Source organism: Salvia hispanica, chromosome 4 (genome assembly GCF_023119035.1).
Source record: "Salvia hispanica cultivar TCC Black 2014 chromosome 4, UniMelb_Shisp_WGS_1.0, whole genome shotgun sequence".
Taxonomy (NCBI): Eukaryota; Viridiplantae; Streptophyta; class Magnoliopsida; order Lamiales; family Lamiaceae; genus Salvia; species Salvia hispanica.
In genome coordinates this window covers 41,465,422-41,491,566 of record NC_062968.1, presented here as the reverse complement: position 1 = coordinate 41,491,566, position 26,145 = coordinate 41,465,422, and the positions used below count along the sequence as shown (strand labels likewise).

Genomic DNA, 26,145 nt, shown 5'->3' with positions numbered 1-26,145 from the left:
ACAAACTCGCACTGCACTCATGGGACCTGTTCAGCTGGACCCCACAAATCACTATATATATAATCCAGAGGAGAAGAAGAGGTGTGCTTACTAGCATGGTATGTCAGCTTTGTTGCTTTCCCTTTGATGCAGTCCTGGCAAGGGTGAACTTCTTGTGATTCATCATTTGAGATAATCTGTTTTTTCACCAACTCCTTGACACTTCAAAGAGCTGAATGGCCTAACCTTTCATGCCATACTTTCAGACTTGAAGATTTCACCAAGTTTAACTGTTCATCTCTCTGCACCTTGATAACAGAAGCATATAGATAATATAGGCTACCCCTTCTCTCAGCCATCATGACCACATCTTCACCCTTCTTTACCAACATCTTTCCACCAGATGAAAAGAAAGAACACCCCTTCTGTTCTAGTGAACCTAAAGATATCAGATTTCTTTTCACTTCTGGTATGTACCTAACTTCACTAAGTATTTTGCGCCATAGTTGGTAGATGATTTGGAGGAGGGAGAGGATGAGTTAGAGATGGATGAATATCCGGATCTGGACGGGTCGGGTGGGGATGGTAGCTATCGGTGGCAACTGGCAAGGAGGTGGAGGGAGACGACGAGGAGGCTTTTTGCATTTCTTGATTTTGATATCAATGAGGAACCTAATCTCCATGACATGAACCAGAATTAAAAACATAATCAAATCAGCTCACAATTGGACAAATCAGATTTTGGTGGAGATGTCGTTTACTTCTTCATGGATTTTGGGAGAAGATTTCTCCGTGATAGTTTTTCAATTGGATATTACTATATTTTATTTTGTAAATTTTTTTTTTTAGCTTTTGTGTTTGGTTTGTAGAAAATATGTATATAGGAAAGGCAGGTGGGGGTGGCGTAATTCGGGATCACTCGGGTATTACGTGATCACTCGGGTCGGCTGCTGGTAGCCTTCTCAACTCCACTTAATGCTAACTCGGCGCTTGAGGCTGAGCTTATGGCCATCTACCAAGGCCTCCTCATTGCGAAAGAACTTGATCGACCAATCTGGGTCGAAACTGACGCAGCACAGACAGTTAGCCTCATCAAAAAATCATAATGGGGTCCAGCTCACATTCGACACACCATGGCCAACCTCTTCCTAATCAAGCAGACTACTGACTTCCGCATCACCTTCATCCATCAAGAGGGTAACAAGGCTGCAGACCTTCTTGCATAGTTAGGCCTCGAGAGAGACACATTCAACCGCATAAACAGTCAATCTGCCCCGAGAATGCTCAACGCGATCGTCCGTTTCGAACAACTTTGGGTCCCCAACATTCGTGTCAATGAGGAGGATTGAGAAGATTTTGCTTAGGCCATGACTCTAGGCCTCAACATGATTGTCACGGTCCTTCTGCACCTTAGAGTAGTTAGGTATCATACTCGTTTGAGCGTGTCCTCTTCTTACTCTTGTGGTGTACTTTCTTGCTAGTTTGAATGTAGTTGTTAGCTCAATCCTTGTAACGCGCTATGCGTCCCACGTTGAGCATATTGTAACCTCTGTCTTTTGATATGTAGGGATGAGGGACCCACGAACCCTCCACCGAAAAGGTGTTTTTGATTTAAAAAAATATGTATATAGGATTAGTAGAAAAACTTTGGTGGAATATTGGTGGCCTTTTGGAATAAGATTAAGCCTAAAATTAAAATACTACTGTTGTTTGAGCACAAGAATATACTTCCTCTGTCCACAGATAGGAGTATCGTTTTGGCATTTTAGTCTGTGCGTGAATAAGAGTCATAATTCATTATTTCTATAGGTGGTAAAAGGTCTCACATTCCACCAACTCATTTCACTCATATATTATTTAAACCTAATATATACAAGTTGGGTCTGAATTTCACTAACTTTCTTTCTACCACTTTTCTTAACACTTCATAAAACCCGTGCCCAAAAGAAATGAGACTTCTATTCACGGACGGAGGGAGTATCATTTTGTGTATCAATAAGAAAATTAAGATAAATAAAATTCACGAATGAATAATATAATTTGACCAAAGTTCGAATTAAATAACTATATCTCTTAAAATTTTAAAATATTCTATTGCAGTTGCCTGTCGTATTGTATTGCTAGTAGATTTTGAATTTCAAATTCATCCCAACAATGTTATTATGCTTGATTGCACTCTGCGCCTAATGTAGATAACAAAATAAGACAAAAAATAATTAGTCAGAATTTAAGACAACTCTTTTAAGGATCCTATTGTGTCCTTTCTACTTGAACATTCACCAAATTCAAATTTAAAGCCTTGTAAGTCTACAATCATATTGTCAATGTTTGACACGTACAAATATCGCAGTACATTAATTCTATCTAGTGTCTTATTTATTTTAATTTATAACAATATACTCCCTCCGTCCCACATTTATAGTCACATTTAGTTATGACACGGGTTTTAAGAAATTGGTGGAGTGTGTAATTAATGAAGTGAGAGGTGGAGTGTGTAATAAATGAAATGAGATGACGGAGTGAGATGATAGCGTGTGTAATAAATGAAGTGAGATGATGGAGTGTGTAATAAATGAAGTGAGTTGGTTGAAGGTGGATCCCTTTTTGACTTTTTGGTTTTTTATTTTTGTTTTGATTTATTTTAATGTAGATAATGACATTTGTGTGTAATTTTAGTGAATAATGAGGTAAAATTTTATGTCCAAATATGGAAAGTTCTAAATGTGACTATAAATGTGAGACGAACTTTTATGGCAAAATGTGACTATAAATCTGGGACGGAGGGAGTAATATTTATGTACATGAAGTTATATAGAATGATTATATCAGGTCTAGTCTAATTTATGAGACCACCGGAGCAATGTTGAGTCATAACAATCTAATATCTATGTAGTACAAAATTTTTATACTCCCTCCGTGTTGAGAATCGGCAATGAGCAAATAGCAAAAACAAAGAAAAATAGAAACGCGAAAGGTAACAAGGCGCGATGCACGTGGTTCGGCATAATAGTGTCCACTATAGGAGAGCCGCAGCTCATGGCTCGGGCCTGGCCCGGCCGCGGCTCCCTATAGTGCGAAACATGGGCGTTTGTGGCTGGGTGGGGGGATGCCCACGAGAGCGCCACTCGCGTGGCCCAGCCGCGGCTCCCCTATTGCAATGGCCACGAGCCGCGGCTCTCCCTATTTTCATTTTTTTTTCTTAATTCTATAAATATACCCATTTTTTTACCCCATTCCTATACAAATTCTATAAATATACCCATTTTCCCTCATTTTCTTAATTAAAATATACACAAATTGAAAAAAATAATTTATTTGGTGGCTTGGGCTTGTCCACCATAGTGTAAAACAAGTTTTTTGGTGGCCCGGCCACGCTTTTTGGCTTTGGCCAAGTTTTGTGGCTTGGCCCGGCCAATTATAGTGATAATCTAAGGCCTACGTCCACAGGAGAAGATGAATGAGTGTATCATGTGCTTTACAAAGTGAATCTCTCTCTCGTCGGGCTCTCAAACTAATCTCAAGATGAGATGATCCTCAACAATGGCTCCTCACTTTTCAACAACTAACTAACTCTCTGCAAAATTGCAAATCTAGACTACACGCATTATATACAAATTCTAAGGATGAGCAATGACTAAAACTAAAAGCATAGAATCTGTTACAACCGCCTCCTCCAACGGCTACTATGTGCTCACTTCTTGATTTGCTCCAAACGTGCTTTAGCTAGAGTCTCTGGCTCACATGGGTCGACACATCAGCCAACACAATCAGTTCTTGATCTCACCAAGCTCACCAAACAAACCCAGCTTGATTTTGCTCGGACACAGAACCAACACTCTGTCCTTAAAAATTGTAATTTATTTTCATTTTTGTCCGTTTCTAAAAATTTGTCACCTTTCACCTTTATCATTTTTGGTAGTGAACCCATATTTCACTAACTCATTCTCACTCACATTTTAACATAAAACTAATATATAAAAGTAGGACCCAGATACCACTAACATGTTTAACCCACTATCTATTACATTTCTTAAAATTCGTGCCGAGTCAAATAGTGACAAATTATAAGGGGCGGAGGGAGTATTATGTAATTTTTGAACAAGTTTCTACTCATTCAAAGGAAATAGACATATTAACACAAGGATATATGTTATTTGAGTCGTATTCCATTTCAGGTTATCTCAAATTGCTTCAGTTATTTTAATGTATGGTAAAAAAATCTAATCTCACTTACTATATTCTCAATCCTACTTTATCCATTTTTCTCGCTCCTACTTTATTTTCCTCCTTACATTGTTCTATATCAATATAATACACTATATTTAATTTTCTTTAACTTCAGTTCCCGAAAAGAATGACCTCAAGTAACATAGGGCCGGTAGAGTATCATAAATATGCGCCTCTGGTAAACAACGTGAAAAAAAAATGCCAAAATCCCATTTGGAACTCGAATACACCCCATTCCTTTTGGTGCCGTCCCAAAATTAGTCACTTCCATCTTTGGTAACATTTAAGTGAACTTCATTTCCAGTAATAATGCTTCAATTATTATCTACTTATTTTTTATTTTATTAATTTTATATTACAACTGATTTTTTTTTGAATCCTCTATATTCTGAAAAATTTTAAAAATCTATAATGATGTTAGTACAATTGAATAATAACGGTCAATTTTTGAGTCTTGCCATTCACAGCAGCTCATTTTCTCCTTGCAAAATTTCAAACGCTAGGCTCCGCAACGGCCATATTCTTAAGCTTCTCTCCTTATTTATTTTATCTAATACTAGTATTAAATTAAGCCTTCAAATAACGCTCTTCGATCAGTATATTGTCTCTATATTGTAGCAATTCAAACTCATTATTCAGTGCATTTTCAGCTTTGTTTCGCTGTAAGTATTGTTTTTGTGTAATCATCGAAGTTATGTGTTTGTATGGTGCATCCTTGCGTTATATCTACTGTTTACCTACAGGAATAGTGATTTTGAGCTACATTTGAATTGATGTATTTTTTTTGGTAAAAGAGTTCGATAGTGATTTTCTTTTGCACAATGATTTGTGGAATTATTTAGTTGAGATTTGAATCGAATATGCCTCGGCCTGATTGATTCAGTTTTTGGCGCAGTGAGAGGCCGGGAAAGAGTAGGTTAATTGAGTTTGAGATTTTCAGCGACTGCGATAAATGGAAGCTTCACAGAGAAGAGGCGGCGGCGGAATGGTGCCTATATCACCGTCGCAAACACCTCGGTCCAGCGATAGGGTGGTGAGAGATCCGCGATCGGGAGAGGGGAATTTCAGCGGAAAGCACGATAAGGATAGAGGCGTCAATGTACAGGTCATTGTGCGATGCAGGTTAGAAATTAATTTGTACTGCTTCATATAATTTTTTTTTCTTTTGTAATTTGTGTTTTTATTTGAAGGCCTTTGAGTGAGGATGAGGCTAGATTCCATACACCTGTGGTGATTTCTTGCAATGACAGCAGAAGAGAAGTTTGTGCAGTTCAGAGTATTGCAAATAAGCAAATTGATAGGACTTTCCTATTTGACAAGGTAAGACTTTGTTTTCAACTTTTATTGAAAACTTGATTTGCTCAATTTACTGCAACAGAGACTACAGATAGCTGAACCCAGAAATATGTAAAGAGTTTCATAGGTTTTCCATAGTTGCAGTTGAAATTCACTTAGTTTTCGTAGTTGTTGGTGTTGAAGACTATGATACTTGTATTATGTTTAGGTCTTTGGTCCATCATCCCAGCAAAAGGATTTGTACGATCAAGCAGTATGCCCCATAGTATTTGAAGTTCTAGAAGGCTACACTTCTACCATCTTTGCCTACGGGCAAACTGGAACAGGGAAGACCTACACTATGGAGGGTGGGTCAAGAAAAAAGGTTTGATACGGAATCTTTAAACTCTAGAGCCTCTATGCTGCAATCTTTGGCAAAATGGTTGGTTTGTTGACTAGCCTCTTCTCATTACAGAATGGTGATATCCCAAGTGATGCTGGGGTTATTCCAAGAGCCGTTAGACAAATTTTTGATATATTAGAAGCTCAAAATGCTGAGTACAGCTTGAAGGTCACATTCTTAGAACTTTACAATGAGGAAATAACAGATCTTTTGGCGCCAGAAGAATGTTCGAAATTCATAGAAGACAAATCAAAGAAACCGATAGCTCTCATGGAGGATGGAAAAGGGGGAGTTTTTGTTAGGGGATTGGAAGAGGAGATTGTGACAACAGCTGATGAAATATATAAGATCTTAGAGAAAGGTTCTGCCAAGAGGAGAACGGCAGAGACCCTTCTCAACAAACAGAGCAGCCGTTCGCACTCTGTATTTTCTATCACTATTCATATCAAGGAGTGTACTCCAGAAGGAGAGGAGATGATCAAATGTGGGAAGCTAAACTTAGTCGACCTGGCTGGCTCGGAAAATATTTCACGTTCCGGTGCAAGAGAGGTTAGAAATCTATGCTAAGGCTTTTCTCCTGGCCTTTTCTGATTGAACTCATCAACTAACTTGATACAAAATTTAAGATGGAAGCATAAAGCAATTATTTTTCAATACGATATGATCAAATTGTTTTGAATATAGTAAATTTTATTTTCTTTACCAGGGAAGAGCAAGGGAAGCAGGTGAGATAAACAAAAGCTTGCTGACACTTGGTCGCGTCATAAATGCCTTGGTTGAACATTCTGGTCATATACCCTACAGGTAGAGATAATTGTGTCAATTTCATACTTTACATAAGATTGTCATCTAAAACATCTCATGAAATATCAGAGATAGCAAGTTAACGAGGTTGCTGAGAGATTCTTTGGGAGGGAAAACAAAGACTTGTATAATTGCTACGATATCACCTTCCATCCACTGTTTAGAAGAGACACTCAGTACTTTAGATTATGCTCATCGTGCCAAAAACATAAAGAACAAACCTGAGGTTAGTAGTTGTCTTTTCATATTTAACTATGTGTTCTGAAGTGAAAGTAATCATCTAAACGTACTTAATTGTTAATATTTACAGGTCAATCAGAAGATGATGAAGTCAGCTCTGATCAAGGATTTATACTTTGAGATTGATCGACTAAAACAAGGTTGTTAGTTGCCCTCCAGCTGTCTACTTTACTGAGTTCTGTGACATTTTTTCTCACAAGTATTTTCTGTTGTTTAGAGGTGCATGCTGCAAGAGAGAAAAATGGAATCTATGTTCCAAAAGATCGTTATCTCCAGGATGAGGCAGAGAAAAAGGTCTAGTGTGGAGTATTATTAAACTTAGTAAACTTCTCTTGGAACTATTAGAGAAATATACACTGAATTTGCATACCTTATGCCAAACATTTTAGGTGATGTTAGAGAAGATAGAGCATATGGAAATTGACATAGAGACCAAGGATAAGGTAAGACTTAGCTGACAATTTCTCACAGTCTCGTTAATTTGTTGATATATAGGTTTATAGAAGTAGTGCTCTTTGTGCAGAAACTATTGGAGCTCCAGGACTTATATAGTTCTGAGCAGCAATTGGCTGTTCAGCTGAGCGACAAACTTGAGATATCTGAGGTCTGAATGCATGCCCCTTAGAATACAAATCTCAATTATTGATTGTTTGTCTATCACAAAAATAACTGTACTTTTGTCCATAATTCAGAAAAGGCTACGGGAAACTGAATGTGCATTGCTTGATCTCGAAGAAAGACACAGGCAGGCAAATGCAACAATAAAAGAAAAGGACTACCTGATATCGAACCTGCTTAAGTCTGGCAAGTGTCATCTTTGATTGTTCCCTTTCTATGTTGCATATGAATAAAAAATTAGATTTTAAAAATAATATTTTAATTTGGTTATCTACCAGAGAAAGCACTCACTGAGCACGCACTAGGCCTCCGAGAGGAACTAGAAACTGCTGCATCAGATGTGTCTAATTTGTTCGCCAAGATTGGTCAGCATACTTCAAAACTCTCAACTACTTTCTCTCAAAGCAAATTTCGTTAGTCTATAATGCCGTTTATGTTCAGAGAGGAAGGATAAAATTGAAGACAACAATCGAGTGCTTATACAGAAATTCCAATCCGAATTGGCTCAGCAGCTTGAGATCTTACATAAGGCGGTAGCATCTGCCACCACGCAACAAGAACACCACCTTAAAGAAATGGAAGAAGATATGCATTTGTTTGTATCTTCAAAGATAGAGGTATGGTGTATACACACACACTTGTGATTTATGAAATGGTTAGATGCTGAATTTATTAACTATCTCAACTTTTGTACTTATAGGCTACTGAACAACTTCAAGATCATCTAGAGAAATTGAAAACCATGTATGGCTTGGGAATCAAGGCTTTAGAAGATTTAGCTAGAGAACTTGATGGTAACTCTCGATCGATATTTGCTGACCTGAATACTGAAGTTTCCAAGCATTCTTCAGACTTAGAAAAGGTTTGTGTTAATCAATTACCGTGGTTTAAAATCTTGCTTCAGCATTAGTTTGATGTTAGTAATTATAATTGCAGCTTTTCAAAGGGATTGTTACTGAGGCAAATAATGTACTTCATGACCTTCAAGAAAGTTTACATATTCAGGAGACTAAATTGACTACCTATGCGCAACAGCAACATGAGGTTGGCATTTCTAAATAAAATCAGATAAATCCGGATTCTTATTATCCGCAATCTTGTATTCCTTTTTTCATTTAAAAGGTGAAAACTAAAGTTTGATATCATATCTAGGCTCATTGCAGAGCTGTCGAAACAACAAGGTCAATATCCCAGATTACAGTAAACTTCTTCAAGACTGTAGATGGACATGCATCAAAACTAGGTGAAATTGTGGAAGAATCACAGACAGTTACTGATCACAAGTTATCTGATCTCGAAAAGAAGTTTGAGGTACCTACTTTCATGTGTTGCTCCCTTTTTGCTGAATGATCTATGCAAACTTTTTCTGATTGGAATGCGGGCTAAATTGTAGGAGTGTGCTGCGATGGAAGAGAGACAACTACTCACAGAAATGGCAGAACTGCTAGCAGGATCAAATGCTAGGAAGAAGAAATTAGTATGTGCTAAGTGTTGTTTTTGTCTTGATTTAAAAAATAATTTTTGTCAATAATGAACACAAATCTTTGTTTTTTTATTAAATCTTTCCTTATTTTCATTTTTTGTCCTTGTTCTTACCAGATACAAGGTGCAATCAATGAACTCCGGGAGAGTGCGGCCAGTAGAACTAACAAATTACAGCAAGAGATGTCAATCATGCAAAGCTCAACTTCTTCTATCAAAGCAGAATGGACAAGCTACTCAGAGAGAGCTGAATCTCATTATCTCAAGAATACAGATTTAGTGGAGAGAGGGAAAAAAGAGATGAAAGATGTTATCCAGAAGGGGTTAGCATGCATATCTTTGTGTCGCTAATTTATATTCTATTCTAGGCAATGCTAGATATATTTAAATGTTAATCTGAGGGTAATTTGATGCAGGTTGAATCAAGCTAAATTAAGTGCACAGCAATGGAGAAATGCCCGGGACTCCCTTCTGGATCAACAGAAGAGCAATGTCATTTCAGTTCATGAGATTGTTAGGTCCGTCATAAATTTTGAATCTACTTGAACCATAGCTAACAATTTGCCACAACAAACTGAATTTATTTTTTCATTTTATTCTGAATATAGGGGAGGAATGGATATGGTTGAAGAATTGCGTGGCAGGTACTCATGTGCTGTGAGTTCGGCACTGGAAGATGCAGAAGTAGGAAGCAAGAACATGCTCTCATCCATTGATTGTATGTGCTTGGTGTTTATACACAGGAAATTACAATTTTCAAACCATATATATATATATATATATGAAATGCCTAATTATACTCGGGGTTTCAGGTTCATTACAACTTGATCGTGAGGCATGTGAGACTCTCGACTCGATTATCAACCCATGTTGTGATGAGTTGAGGCAACTGAATAGCGGACACCATCACAAGATTGCGGAAATCACTCAAAATGCAGGAAAATGCCTCCTAGAAGATTACAAGGTAACACACATTTACTATATTTTTCTAACACTTGAAAAAAAAAGATATCAGGATCATTGGTAAATATTATTTATGCATCTACAGATGGATCTGCCCTCGTGCTCGACACCAAGAAGGAGATCGATGAAGGTTCCAAGCATCGCGTTCATCGAGAATCTCAAGACCACTTGTTTGGAGATGTCCAAGCAAGCGAATGGTGACGTAAAGCATGTTGCTGCTCGCCTTCCCTTCACAGCCATCAACTAAATGTAGCAATTGAGATTGTACAAAATGGCAACATACTAAACAAAAAATTTCAGTTGTCTGAACTTTTTTGTAATGGCAACTTTCTTCGTGATTTGATGCTGGATTTATTGATCCCGCGCCGCGACATTGCTTGAAAATTTTACAAAGTGAACTCAAATTGACCATCTGTGAGTTTTATAAACCCCCCTTCCCATAAAATTTGTGCACTTTTCATTTTCGTTCGTCCCAAAAAAATGTACATTCCATTTTTGGAAAGTTATATCAATTTAATAATGTAGGTTCCACTATTTCACTGACATTACTTTAACTACCATTCTCATCCCCTCTCTTAACTATGCTACTCTTCTGTTCTCTCTTACTTTACTAATTTTTTCTTAGAGAAGTGGAGGCCTATATCTTCGGAGCCCATGCCTATCTCCATATTTTACTACCACGTCAGTAGGCCTATCCCAGAGCCTATCTCCCTGCAATGAGAGCCCATCCCATAACCTATCTCAGAGCCCATCTCATTTCCACATCATCATTTTTATTTATATTTATATATTTTATTTTTAAACAAGACGATAAAAAAACAAATTTCATTAAAAAAAACATACTACATTAAAAAAAAACATACTACATTAAAATAAATAAAAATAAAGAGATAAAAATAAGCACGCATCAATCGGACTCGGATTCCGCCTTGTCATTCTTCAACCCAAGGATGGTGTTCCAGATGGACTTCTTCACAGATCGAGAATTGGATTTCATGTTCATGTTTTTTCTTTAATCATACACCTTTGGATGGAGGGTTCGTGGGTCCCTCATCCCTATATATTAGAACTCAAAGGGTACAATACTTGGCCACGCCCAAAAGTGGCGTGCCAGAAGATACAAGACAAACAACCCTATCAGCCCATCTCAAGGGCAAAACAAAACAACACAAACATGAGAAAACAGGGGCAATATCACCACAAGAGTAAACAGAGAACAAGTCAAGGGTGGCTCGATACCTACCTACTCTAAGGCGCCCGCGAAGGCCAACGACCGGTTGTCTCCAAAGGGGTTCGAGGCCTAACCAGGGTCATCCTCACACACGCGGGTATTCCCATTTCTTCCATTCGAACGATGGCTTTAAGCAATCTTGGGGCTGTTTGGTTGTTGAAGCGAGTGTGTTCCTGAATCTCCAAGCCCATTTTAGCAAGTAGATCGGCGACTTTGTTTTCTTTTCCGGGGGTGTAGGAAATACGGAAGTTCCCATGGCTCGGCGTGAATGAGCTAGCCCCAACTTACACCCTTGGCTAGGCTGATTGCTTGGGCGTCGTCCGATTCGACCCAAAGTGGCTGGGCATACTCCCTAGCCAAGGTCAGACCATGGTGGATGGCCAAGAGTTCAGCCTCCAACGCCGAATGTGCATCTAAAGGGGTGGTGAAGGCAGCGAGCAATCTGCCGGAGTGGTTTAGCAAGATGCCTCCACCCCCGGCCCTACCTGTTGTCTCTGAGTAGGCGCCATTCGTATTGAGTTTGATCCACGGTTGGTCTGGGGGGTTCCACTTCACCGCCATGGCATGCGGTATAGGGCGCCTCCCTTCGCATGACTTGGGCAGCACACGCCGAGCTTGACATCCTTCCAATGCTTCGGCTTGATACTCCCATTGGCAATGCTGTTTCGGACAAACATTTGGACTTGCCAAATCACATTGAACGACTTGAACTGTGTCTCTTGGTAACGGCTCCTATTCCGTTCAGCCCACAGAAACCACAAGATGAGATATGGCGTGGAGTGGCTAAGGTGTTTCTTACTTGTTTGCCGGGTTCTTTGGGGCCACACTTCAAGCCTATCCGGGATTGTGTCATTGAGGCGGAGAGGTGGGGAGGAACCCTCAAACCAACCGTCGAACTCTCTCCATACTCTGGAGGCCCCCATGCCTTGGATGAAAAGGTGCTGGAGGGATTCCGTTCCTGGTCTATGGGGACAGCAAAGACACTTAGATGCTAGCTCGATCTTGCGCCACTGAAGCTTAGTGTCAACTGGAGTTCGGTTCGATAGGAGTCTCCAAACAAATTTGGATTTCATGTGCATGTTGTAGAGGCCCACCATCGATTGTGCGAAGGCAGCATGATCCAATGCATTGTCAGCATGGACCAGTGTGGGTTGGGCATCCGTCCCGCTAGACTCTGCCTTCCCCTTCTCCTTCTTTGCTTTTGCCTTCGCTGCTTTCACGCCCATTGGGCTCTGAGGAGTAGGCTCAATTGGCGATTGGTCCTCTGACAAGTCTATTGGCCCCCGTTCCGCCGCTACTATAGCTCCCAGAGACCGTCAGGCGTGTCTGCACCGATCTCATCTGCAACGCCTCCGACATACCCATTTTGAATTTGGGAAAATATATGTATCCCATTACTTGAATCCTTTTGAGTTGACAGTGCCCCTAAACTCCTTTATCGACAATTCTCTGACAGAGAGTTCGTTCTCTCCGCTACGCATTTCCCGCAAGTTGCCATCGTAGATACCATGAAATTTAGGGCAGTCAAACACCAGGCGTTTCCATTGCTTGCGTAGATCGCTGGGCTTGTGTGTCGGGGCTCCATCGGGCTTGACTTGTTCGTATCTTAGCGTGATACGCCCCCAGAAACCGCCCTCGCCCTGATTGTTGGCTACAATTGGGTCCTCAGAGATATATGCCCAACAACGAGCAAGAGCAATCGACTCCTCGATGGAGTAGGTACTCCTTGTGCGCCCACCCTGCCCGCCCTCAGAAGACTTGGCTCTCACTTTCTCCTTCCTTCCTCTTCCCCTTCGCCGCCTTCGCATTGGGCCTAGGAGGAGATGGCTCCATATTGGACACCTCGTACTCATCGGTGCTAAAGTTCAAGTCTCTTAACGGAACAGTGGATTCGTCAATCCTGGGAGTACCAAACACGCTTGGGCTCATCGTTGGGCAGTGGACATCATCGCTGGAAGTCGATGTGTTAATCGGTCTACCAGCACCGACATAGCCGCTTTTATGGGAAACCGGCGTATTGGGTGCCGTAATTTTCGGCCCTTGCGATCGGCTCCCATTGCCAATGCTCTTAATTTTCGGGCTGTCCTATATGCACATATTTTTTTGGGACGGAGGGAGTAATAAGCAATATTAACAATCCAGTTGGACATATAATACTAATACTTTAGTTATAAGAAGCAATCATGAACTTTTTTGTTTTGAATTAGGGATATTAATTTAAATAAGACTATGCTTAGTATTTAATTAAAGAGTCGACTATAAAAATGGTCCTTGAACTAAGGGTTTATCTCACCAATAGTACCAATAGTCCATGGACTTTAAAAATATCTCTAGCAGTCTGAACTAAGGGTTTATTTTAAAATGAGTCCTTTTGCATTGTTTTCTCTCGAAAATGCTCTTTCGGGCTTGGGCAATTTTGTCTTTTCACATTTTTAACTTTTTCAATATGATATTATTTTAATGATGTACTAAACTGATATTATTTCAAAATTATCTCATTTTTCTAAATATTAGATTTAATTTTATAAAATTATATTTAAAATTTAGATTTTTAAATTTCAATAAATTATTTTTAATTAAAATTATAATTGTTTGCATCACACTAAACAAATAAAAAACAATCAAAACTGCATAAATATCAAGGCTCGCCATGGACAAAAATGTGCATGTAGGGTTTAGATATTTTGGGAAATTTCTTTATATTAAGTGATGTGATTTTGATGGTTTTATATAGTTAGTTGATGAAATTGTTGATTACGAAATTAATAATAATATGGATAATTTTTTAATCAGATTTTATATAGATAATTGGTTATAGTTTTGATTTTCTATTTTATATGGCAGTTGACATAGTACTCCCGGTTCATATGAATAAATGTCTAACTTTGATTTGAACAAATTTTATGTAATTTTGAAAAAATGAAGAGAAAAAAGTATAAATTTTATTTTATATAATAATTTTTTTGGATAATAAGGTAGTTGAAATATGAAGTCAATTTACTAAAAATAAAGTAAAAGAAGATATTTATATGTGGATATTCTTAAATGATAATATTAGATATTTAATGATGAACAAATACATTGTAATTTTCATTCCGAGATTTTTTAGTTATATTAGTCTAAAGTGTTTTCTTCGTTTATTTATTTTTAAACGTCTCTCAACTTCCAATTGAGGTTGCTTGGGATTATGGAAATTTTATTCAAACTAAATTTTAATTAAAATTATTTTAATTTTAATTAAATTAATTTATTGATATTTAAAAATCTAAATTTTAAATTTAATTTTATAAAATTAAATCTGATATTTAGAATATGAAACAAAATGAAGGATGACAAAGTGAAGAAGAAAATAATTTTAAAATAAATCAGATTTAGTAAATAATATTAGATTGAAAAAGTTAAAAATATAAAAAGACAAAATTGCCTTGCAACCCAAAAGGGCATTTTCAAGAGAAAACAGTGCAAAAGGACAAATTTTGAAATAACTTTTTATTTCAAGTACTACTGGAGATATTTTTAAAATTTAAAGACTATTGACGTGATAAACCTATAATTCAGTGACTATTTTTAGAGTTCACTCTTGCATCAAAAGTTTCCAGAATAGGTATTGAATAGGATTAGGTTAATAGGCTAAACAATCAAATCTTAATAAAAACAATTTTTAGGATATCCACATCCACACAATATTATTAGTATTATATTATTATTACTCAATATTATTGTTACCAACTAAACCCTTCTTCTTCTCCAAATTAATCAGGCCATTATTGCTTTTTTTTTTTCTTCCGAATTTAAAAAATACTTCATCTCTTTTTTTTTTTAACACCAAATGTAATATATTATTCAAATAAAACCATAACGATTACGGCGCGAATAAAAATAGGAATGCAATTCAACCAAAACTTAATCTCAGCCCAAGCAAGCGTGTGGGCAACTTGATTCGCTGATCACTTTACGAACCTCATAGTCAGTGGCGAAGCCAGAAATTTAATCATGGGGGGTCCAAAATTAAACTTCATAACAAATTACATAAATTAAATTATAAGGTTCAAAATGTAAAAATTAAATACAATCACATCATATCATTTGTCTTCTATTCTTCATCTTCTGAAATCGCTGCATAATAATATCATTGGTAACAAACACGTCATTTTCTATATATATAAGAAACTAAGCAGTCATTTAATAGTTGGTCTCCCATGCTATTATGTAGAGAAGTCTTGATGATCTTCATTGCTGAAAAGGCTCTTTCTACTGACGCAGTGGCAACTAGTAAGATCAATAACAACTTAACTAATAAATAAATCATTGGAAAAACTCCATGTTTCCTTGTAGAAACCATCTTTGAGCAAGACCATTGATTCCTGATATTTGTGAAAACTTTTCATTTATGTGCACATCGAAAATAAAGTTCTCAAGTTGACTTTCAAGTTCAAACAATATGCTCAACGGAAGTGGAGGTTCAACTGACGAAGAATCAATGGAAGAAAGTTTTTTGAAATAACGATCCATATACCTACAAAAATAGTCAAAACTGATTAAGTTTGCAAAATATTTGATATTTTCTGTACTAAGATTAGCAAAATATAAATCATACACGAAAAAGGATAAAATTCATCTTATACTCCACTTCACAACTAAAACAATAAAAGTAACCAAAATATACAATATGCTCAAATCTAAAAATTTGCCATTGCAAACAATAATTAATAACATTGGGACTCACACTCACAAATCAAATTGTATATATATAGAACTATTAACACATTCACATCAAATAAAGAATTTCAAATTACATACCTACAACGAAGAACTCAGAAGCAGAAAGCTAAATTAAGGATAAACAGTTCATATAAATTTTGTTGAAAGCAATCTTTAATATTACATATATTATAAATTATAATTAATGAAAAAATTACTAAACTACCCCTGTTTTTTTTTTAAAGAATTGGTGGGGGGACCATGGCCCCCCTGGCCCCACCCTCCCTCCGCCCCTGCTCATAGTGGATCCAGAAACCTCTTTCAAAAGCTAACGACAATCTTCTACCGCTACCCCAAAGATAGATTCATCCTTTTGTAAACCAGTCACCACGAGTACCACCGTTTGGGCATCCATCTCAAACTCTATCTCCTTCTATCCTTTTCTTTTGACCCAACTTAGCACCTCTCTCAAGCTAAGGAGTTCGGCCATAGATAGGTCAGCCGTCCTTCCCACCTGTCTAGACATCGCCGCTACCACCGTCCCTTCAAAATCTCGAACAACCACCCCACAACCAACTTTTCTTTGGCTCTCAAAAAGAGCAACATCTATATTGCATTTTAGCACACCGTTCCACGGCTTCACCCATTTTCCCTCCAGATGGACTCCCCCCCCTCCGTGCACCAATGTCATTTTGAACATGAGCTTCTGTCCAAGCCTTCAGACAGCCATGGGCTGCACCAATAATTCCTTTAGCTGACTTGTTCGCATTCCGTCATACAATTTTGTTTCTATTAAACTATAGATGCCATAGCACAACAACTACTTCTTCAATTTTCTATCTCTAAATCACCACTTACTATTTTTCCAACCAATCAATAAACCCCATCTCACCTGGCGAGATTAAAGGCACCCCTAGCCTCCTGGCATCGTCGAAATCGGTCCCTCGTTGAAAGCAAATTTCTACATGCCTTCCATAAAAAGATCTTCACTTTAGGTGACACTTATTTTCTAGAGTCTACCCCACACTATCGAGTTTTTCTCCACTTTAAAGGAGCCTTCGCACAAAAATTTATATGCTGAGCGTACAGAGAAAGAGTCTTTCTGCTCCGGACACCAAAATAATGCACCCTCTCTAGATCTCCAGGCCAACGGGATGGTCAATAGTTGCTTAGCTTCTTCTTCGTTAAACACAGTGTTCGGGCCTTCCTTTTCCGCGCGCGTCTCTTCTCTCTCTATTGATATTATAACCGAATAAAATTTATAATTTCAAAATTTCAGCTTTGTTGATTAATTAGTAATAATATGTTATAATTATTTAATAAGATAATAATTATAATAGAAATTATAACAACAACAACAATAATAATAATGATGATGATGTACTCCCTCTGTCACACGACATGAGTCACATTTGGTGTGAATATGCGTTTTAATAAATGTAAAGAATAGTGATAAATAGGTGTCACATTTCACTCACTCACTTCACTCACATTCTATTAAAAAACAAATATAAAATAGTGAACTTCATATTCCACTAATATTTTAAATCCTAAGCAAAATATTAAAAATTAAGCAAAAACATTAAAAAAAAAAAAATCAAACTTAAACTAGCAACAGTGGAATCTCACTCGAAGACTTACTATCCATCGTATCGCTCCCCCAAAAATTATTTGATGCACTCATTACCTCCTCTGGAGCTTTTCTTCCATTTGACACAGACAAGACAATACAAAACAAAACAAAACCAGACCAACAAAAAGAATTGCCTCACCTACAACGTAATTTTTACCGCCGTTTGCCTGACGTCTTTGATCAAGCTCAGTATTCTTTATCCAGGTTCCCTAAACGTAATTTCTAATCCAGGTCTATTTTTATGGGACGGAGCGTGTATTATGTTAAGATTAGAACAAAAAGTGACGTGTGTCTTATATACTCCCTCCGTCCCACTTTGAGAACCCGGTCACTTTTGCGCTCTCATTTTATAAAAATGATAATAAATAGTTAAAGTGGAAATGGTAAAGTAAGATAGAGAATAATGTTGAGAAGAGTGCAAAAAAGTGACTGAGACCTCTAAAGTGGGACGGATGGAGTATTTAGTGGATGTGAGTTGTGCTATTTTTTGATTATTTTTTTTTCTGTTATTTTCATTTTTTTTACTCTTTGTACTTTTATTATTTTCTGGACTTTTTAAGTATTTATATTTTATGGATTTTTTTTTTAATTTTATATTTTTCCTTAGTTTCATTTACTGCCCTTTTTAGATGTTATATTTATATTTTTGTTTAATTAAAATATGTTTTTAATAAATCTTGCATGCTAATTAGATTGCACTTTAATTTAGTTAGTATGAAACACAAATAAAAGATAAAATAGTGGAATCCATGAATACTTGATCTAGATTATAAGTGTAATTTGTTAAGTTAATATTAGGGTAAAAATTGATATGTGGCCTTTTGAATTGTTAAGAAAATGAACGATAAGAGGATGCAAGTTGTGGATAACCTAAAAAAGAAAGAAAGTTGTGGATAACCTAAAATAGACAAATATTACTTTATAGAATATAAAGTGTAATTCAATTAATAAGAAATTAAATGATAAGTGTTTTAGATATTCAATAATTTCATATGTTAAGTGATAATTTGAAAGCTCCGAATTAGAATAAACCTCCTTAGCTTGTTATGTGAAATAATTTGAAACTATACACTAATAAATTATAAGCACATTAAATACTGAATACTTGCATTTGTTATACTAATAAAGAGTGGTTTTGAAAAATATAGGTTGAATTAATTGGAGTAAGCACTTTAGCATCAAAGTATTCGTGAAATAAGTGAATTAAAAAAAAAGTGAAGTTTAGAACTAAAAAATAACTGAGTTGTAATTACACCAAAGATGAAGTCTTAGTTTGTTCTACGAAAACTAGAAGACGAAATTGTTCAGCAATTTACCAACCAAATGCTTCCCATAAACAACAGCTCTATCAAACTTCTTAGCGCCACCACTCCTCTCCACACATATCTCCAGTGGCTCTACAGCAGCATCATAGTTTGTCTGATGAAAAAAATTCAAATGTTAGTACATCGTAGTATGTATAGCAGAAGCATATATGGGGGCATGATTCAACCTCATAGAAGTATGCAACACAGACACGGTATTTCGCAGAGTTGTTCATCACCCGATGCACAGTTGATTCGTATATGCCATTCGTTAAGATCTGGAGCTTCCCAACATCGAATAAGCACAGATTTGTGAGTGAATAAGATCTTTAGACTTGTGTCCGTGTGTTTACCTTCAGCATGTCGCCTATATTGCAAACAAATGTGCCTGGAACAGGTGTAGCTGGTATCCACTCCCCTTCGATGTTTCTCACCTACATCACAAAACATTTTTGGCTGAGAAGAAAATTCGCAATTGTTTGTTTCCGGGAGTAAGGAGGAACACACGTACTTGCAGTGCAGTTATATCATCGTCTTGATTAATCAATGTTAGTAAACCTACAAGTAAAAGTAAAAGCAAAAAAATCAGTTTGGATTTGAAAACGCATTAAGAGATGAACGTGACAAAGAACATAAACAATACCGTAGTCGGTGTGTGCTCCACTGGATTTGTTCGAGTGAGAAGGACGTGCAACGCAACCATCAAACATTAGAGGTGGAAATGGTAAGTAAAGGAGAGGAGACAGAACAATACAAGTAGCTCCACAACTTACCATCCAGTATCATTTATGGCATCTGATATTTGCTTGCCGTTGGAATGGGAGACGCCAGGATATCCAATGATGCGACCCATCCAAAACGGATCTCCTGCTATATTACCTTCGAACATATCCATAGGTCCGCCCAATGCCAGAGCTATCCCTCTTAATATCTTTCTGGACAAATCTGCAATGATGGAACTAATAAAAAAAAAAGAATAAAGATTCACAATATTTTTATCGATTTAGCACCTGTGCAACGGTTGACATAATCCTCCATTAAATCTCTGAAACGAGAAGGATCACTTGGCCTAGCAAGCATGTGCGAAACAGTTAACCACCATTCATTTCTCTTTTGTTAACTTATGACATGCGCAATCTAGAATTTGAGATGACTGAAATTCTGAACAATGCAACATACATATAGCTTTGATTGGAATGGAAGAGTCAAGAAACACAACATATGTTCTTGTTTGAACAGCTATTGTTCTCTAACTGCAAATACTTACCACTGATTACATCCTTCCATAGCTTCACCAAGGCTTCCATACGTTCCTGGTTTAACATCTTTGTACCACTGTGTTTTGCAGAGTCAACGACACGACACAAGTAAAGGATGCATTGGATATGATATAAATATCAGACAGTATATATTTGGCTTTAGGGCCATGGAGTAGAAATAATTGACACGATATGATTAATTGACATACATCAAGATCAATAATTGTCATTTCAGGACAGAACTAAACCTCTTAACGCATGCTAAATCTAGAAAACGATGTCTGCGGAAATTCAGTAGTTCATTTAATAGAAGATCAAACAAAGTAGCAATAATCAGTCATGAAACATGGATCCAAACCAAACCTACATCAATAGCTTCGTGCAAGTCAAGTACACCTTTGGTAATGTTCACTCCGACATGTTGATATCCTCTGCATTCATAGCATTCTCAGTTAGAAAACTACATTAGTTACAACAACAACTATACATGGCCATTACGTGCTGTAGAAACCTGTATCCAGTTGCTGGAGATAGTTTTATTTTGAGCTTTTCATCACATGGCAAATCGAAAAACTGGCGAGATATACTTCTAGTTTCTTTAAGAATAGAAACGGGAATCCCATGGCCCTTCTGCATCAAGATAATCCAAGTTCATCAAAATGCTAAGAAACAAGGAAGAAGCAACATTAGCATTACCACGTAAAAGAAGCCAGTTTCTCTGCAAGCTTTGTCCAAATTTTGAACAACTTGTGCTACACTTTGATCTCGGGTTGGGTTGGGATCGTCCCATTTCTCTACCAGCGGACCAATATCTGTTACAATGTATTTTTGAACTAGTCATCAATGAGGCAAGGCAAACACCAAACAAAATTGTTGTATGATTGAGAAAGAGCATTTCAAGCGATACCAATCAAGGGGATGGAAGTGAAGTCGGTGGCCATAGTAAAACTGTTGCTTCTTCTACCAAATACTACTACTAGTTATGAAATAAATAGGACTTTTGGAGAAATGATTGATTGCTTGGTCGGACATGCAACACATATTTTACCAGTTATGCAATAAATAGGACTTTTAATTTGGAGAATGATTGATTGCTTGGTCGGACATGCAACACATATTTTTCTTGCCTTGGCCCCTTGTTTCTGGACTTGTATAGAGATAATAGAAAATGCTAAGATAGTGATGATTGAACTGAAGGAAATAAAGTGTTTATCAACGACAGTCACTTTAGCATCACATGTGTCGGTCCCATTCGCCATGGCTCCATTCTTCACTCGTTCTCTTTCTAATCATCCAATTCGATTCATCACGATTCTAATTTAAAAAAAAATAATTATCAAACTATTGTTAGTGGAGAATGGATTAATTTTATTAGAGATAATGAAGTTTTCAAAATAAGAAAGTTCATACTTTTCAAAGACGGACTAAAAAGGAAATAGTTCACACTATTTCATTCTATTTCGGGTTGTTGGTTTGATCGAATTCTGTACTAATTGTGCTTCATTGTTCTTGCAATTTGGCTGCTTCTGTTGTATTCTTGCAATTTGCCCGGTTTGTTCTTCCAAAATTTTGATTAGAAATTTGGTTATGGACCTAATAATCACTTAAAAAATCGTAGTTTAGGTATTAGTAATGAATATACTAACTTACTAACCTAATTTAATAAATGAACACATTTAAGCTTTACATACAAACATTTTCACATGTAATGTGTATTTTTGTCATTTTCTATCATATTTATAAAAAAAAATGTGGAATATCTTAGTAGGAAGTATTAATTAAATTTAGAAGTAAAAACACTATCTTAGCACTATCATAACTTCTGTCCGAAATTTCTATTAAATCCATTAATATTTATAAATTGATTTTTAATATAAAATATTAAAAAAAGCACGATTATGTGCGTACAATTATGTATGATTATCACTGCCCATTTCCTATCTATATTATCAAACGAGCCCGAAATTATGTGTATTATCATGTAAATTTCAGACAATCATGAAGTCAAGATCAAATTGTCTGCATTCATTTTCCGAGCTAGTTTATAGATTAAAGTTTGTTCAAATTAAATTGGTGATAAGATTTGGTTTTAGATTCAGTTTATGATTCACATGGTCCTGTATAGCACGTGCATGTATTCGGAAACAATTTGATAAGTCCTATTCTTGAATTAAAATTGGGGCCACTCGGCTGTTTATTCGATTTTTTAATCAAAACATTATACTATTTAATTCTTCTATAAATATATATCTCTAGAAATATCTCTCTAAAATAATAGATCCACATGGACAAAATGATAATTTCGATTATCGAATAATATTTAACCTTTAATACTCCCTTCGTCCCATAAAAAACTAACAAATTTTGCTATTTTGATCATTTCCACAAAAAAGCAATTTCTGCTTTAAAGAAGTTTGTTTCTATCTCATGAATCTTATTATCTATCCACTAATAATATTTTAATTATTTCTTTTTTATTACTCTTTTATTCTATTAATTATGCATTAAATTAAACTCATCTCATTTTAAAAATAGTCTATTTTTATGAACAAGAGGAACTAATATAAATTTTAGAAATTTAAATTATTTAGTTTGTAAATTTTAAATTATTTTATTTTTTAATTTTACAAATGATTCTCTCATCATTCACGATATAAAATCTCTAATGTGGGGTAAAAAACATTGCAAGGGCTACTGTTGATAAATGCAGCCAGTTTTATATTATTAAAACCACACATATCTATTTCATTGTTTCATTCTTTTATCCCATTTCTTTGATTAGTTAATTTCAGGTGAGTCAAGGTCACTTTTACATAACTACTGTTTTCGTAAAATGATCACATTCTCTTTTCTAGTTTTCTTTTCTAGTTTGTTCCGATGTTCACTATATAAAATTTTCTTATTCTTTCTTCTCAATAAAATATCTAATAATATTTTTCACTTTACTTTATCGTACTCAACTATTCTATCTACATTCGTATGTCATTCAAGAATGTGGCCATTTAAATGAAATGGATAGAGTATTATATTATGAACGACCTTTTTATTTTATTTTACATTTCTCACGCTCACCCTTTCTAAGGATAGAAACAATGGTTGATCACGACTGAGTGAGGATATAAGAACCGGGAAGAAAGGGGGGTTGAAGCAAAACCGTACTTTGACCGAAATAGACAGAATAGTACTCCCTCCGTCCCATAAAAGTTGAGACAAAACTTTTGGACACGAAGATTAAGAATTTATATTAAATAAATAGGAGAGATGAAAAAAGTAGAAAATATAAGAGAGAGTAAAGTAAATGATGGAATAAAGTAAGAGTGATTAGATGTTTTGTTTTTTGTTAAAAAAGGAAATGACTCAACTTTGTTGGGACGGACTAAAAAGGAATACGACTCAACTTTTATGGGACGGAGGGAGTAGTAATTTATTAAGTCATCAAAAGATGTAGCAGAGTAAACGAGTTTAATATATCTCGGCGTAAAAGCGCATTATTCAAAACAGTAATTAGTCTTAGCGGAAGCTTTCAAGAGAAAAGAAAGACATCATGTGTGAAGACACGATTCATTCAGTAAAAACAACGAGCAGACTTCAGAGGCTCCACTCAACACCTACCATGACTCGTCATAGCTCAACCTGCACATAGAGAAAACACATGCATGGCTGAATACTTGATATATTCAGTGAACATTTGCTGAAATAATATTTGAATAAAAATAATTGTCAAGCCAATTCGAGTGACCTTGGGGTTTAGCTTTAAAAAGAACACCAAAAGTATTTCCTTTCCATAAAAATTGGTCGGCCAACCATTTTCCGTTGTCCATACTCTATCCGAAATAACTCGTGAACTGGGAATGTGGCCACATTCCAAACGGTCACAGGACTGGCCAAGTGTGCGACAAATAGCCCACGGTCCCCACATGGTGTACACTAGCTTAAGCAGGGTTTGTGGCTCATACTCAGACTTGAATTCGATTTAAAGAATGGAAGATAGGTATTTCACAAAACCCCAAACATGGCATGACAGTCATTCATTTCACGTCTAAGCATTTAAGCATCGTATGGAACAAAGCCCAAAATATTTATTGAACGGTACTTCTTAAATTAAAAGAAAGCCCACCTCGTTCGCTTCAAAAGATCTCGCAACTTGATAATTCCTTGTTTCGAACTTAGAGTCTCACGGAACAATTCTCTTTAGAGAAAATAAAATAATAAAACAACAATTAGCCGAGAAACTTCTAATTAGAATGTATGCACCCTAATTAAAGTATTTTATCTCGTTTCTCGATTTTAATTTATTCTCGATTATTCGGCGGCCACCCAAGGCGTCGCATGCGGCGCCGGTCGGCCACTTCGAGAATTAAATAAATAATTCCTCACAGTTAAATTATTCATCGGCCCAACCCATTAATTCATTTAATCTGGCCCAAGTATTAAATTAGCACATCCCAAACATTAAAATTATTTTTGGTTCAAGACTCCAATTAGATAAAATTTAAGAGCCCAAAAAAAGGGATCCCAAATATACTCCCCTCTCCAACATCGGTACCACTCCATTAAGCTATTTTGTTACAACACTTCTTTCCATTCAGCTATTGAAACCACTCCATTTGAGGCCCTTTATGGTATCCACCTCCTATTCATATTCCCTACTTTAGGTGCGACTCTCTTGTTCATGATGTTGATACGAGCCTTATCGCTAGAGATGTGATGATTGAAGTTTTCAAGCATCGCTTGGGCTGTGCTCAGGTGCGCATGAAGAGTCAACATGACAGACATCGATCAGACATGGAATTATTTCCTCCATTTAAATTATTTTGGTACAACACTTCGTGCCATTCAACTAATGAAACCACTCCATTTGAGGCCCTTTATGGTTATCCAACTCTATTCATATTCCCTACTTTAGCGGAAACTCTCGTATTCATGATGTTGATAAGAGCCTTATCACTAGAGATGCGATGATCGAAGTTTTGAAGTATCACTTGGGCCGTGCTCAATAGTGCGTGAAGACATGCCAACATGATAAACATCGATCAGACAAGAAATTCAGCATTGGTGATTGGGTTTATGATGCACTTTTTATTAGCACTAAAAATACCTGCAAGTATACATGGTAGATCTATTATAGCTAAAGGTCAGTACGAATACGGAGAATAAAATTTACAGACTGTCTACCACATACTCAGTCTCATATGCTATTTGGACACACTTTATATTTGATTAAACTAAGAAAAACAGAAAATAAAAGCAAGTAAAGAAAGCAATTAAATGAAAACAGTGGAACAGCTTCGCAGTTTGCAGTTAACTTGGTTTGAGAAAGCAGATGAGACAAGAGAATCCTAGGGTAGTGATTTCATCAACTCATTAGTAATTCTAATTATTTAGTTCTATGTTCATTCGACTCAAGCTCTACTCTAGGAGTTATTCCTATTGTGTATTAACACTCATGTCACAAATATTGCATTAACACATAAAATATAAACCACTCAAAGTCATCACCGATAAGAGATTAACAATAATCAAAGTAACAACCAAGGAGTTAAATATAAACCAAGGAATAATTAAAGTAAAACGAGTTCTGAACATTAGACAAAACAAAAAGAACTACATAGAGTCAATTACTTTCATCCCCAAGATTCTATAAATTTAGCTATCCATAGACAGATAATTTAAATAAATATAAGCAAAATAAGACATGTTCAATCTAATAAAAACTAGATAAAACCCAGAAGAATTAATTTTGCTCTTGCTTGATCTCCCTTGAATTCTATGCTTCTTGTAGAAATGGAAGAATTTATGTGTAAGGTAGGGGATGGAATTAAGGCTCTAAGATTGGTGAATAATATGTATTAGGTTATGGGGTATTTATAGGCTTGAAAAAGGTTTGGAGAAGGTAAATTTCGTGCCCCATAGGTTAAGGAAAAGATTTGGCTTCAAGGTAATATCTTCTTTCCTTCTTTAAATTTTCGCCTAGAATTCTGCACTTGACAGCTTTGCGTGACTTTGGTAAAATGGACATAACTTTA

General features: G+C 36.3%; 2 protein-coding genes across 2 annotated transcripts; one reads left to right on the top strand and one right to left on the bottom strand.

Moving 5' to 3' along the window:
- Positions 1 to 4,735: 4,735 nt before the first annotated feature.
- LOC125218894 (kinesin-like protein KIN-5D) lies at positions 4,736 to 10,389 on the top strand. The gene is made up of 23 exons (XM_048120689.1): positions 4,736 to 4,868; positions 5,102 to 5,328; positions 5,397 to 5,526; positions 5,711 to 5,866; positions 5,957 to 6,433; positions 6,591 to 6,688; positions 6,758 to 6,914; positions 6,999 to 7,068; positions 7,146 to 7,222; positions 7,318 to 7,371; positions 7,452 to 7,532; positions 7,621 to 7,732; positions 7,825 to 7,911; positions 7,988 to 8,163; positions 8,247 to 8,408; positions 8,483 to 8,590; positions 8,699 to 8,857; positions 8,940 to 9,023; positions 9,146 to 9,351; positions 9,445 to 9,546; positions 9,637 to 9,746; positions 9,841 to 9,992; positions 10,077 to 10,389. The coding sequence occupies exons 2-23, from the start codon at positions 5,159 to 5,161 to the stop codon at positions 10,236 to 10,238; spliced, it is 3,090 nt and encodes a 1,029-aa protein (XP_047976646.1). The 5' UTR covers positions 4,736 to 4,868; positions 5,102 to 5,158; the 3' UTR covers positions 10,239 to 10,389.
- Positions 10,390 to 18,759: 8,370 nt separating this feature from the next.
- Positions 18,760 to 21,173, bottom strand: LOC125223596 (probable 2-oxoglutarate-dependent dioxygenase At3g50210). Its single transcript, XM_048126805.1, has 12 exons — positions 21,027 to 21,173; positions 20,816 to 20,931; positions 20,631 to 20,749; positions 20,487 to 20,550; positions 20,128 to 20,195; positions 19,871 to 19,929; positions 19,634 to 19,805; positions 19,504 to 19,523; positions 19,372 to 19,418; positions 19,214 to 19,294; positions 19,049 to 19,138; positions 18,760 to 18,975 (listed from the first exon to the last, which is right to left on the bottom strand). The coding sequence occupies exons 1-12, from the start codon at positions 21,058 to 21,060 to the stop codon at positions 18,844 to 18,846; spliced, it is 1,002 nt and encodes a 333-aa protein (XP_047982762.1). The 5' UTR covers positions 21,061 to 21,173; the 3' UTR covers positions 18,760 to 18,843.
- Positions 21,174 to 26,145: the final 4,972 nt, after the last annotated feature.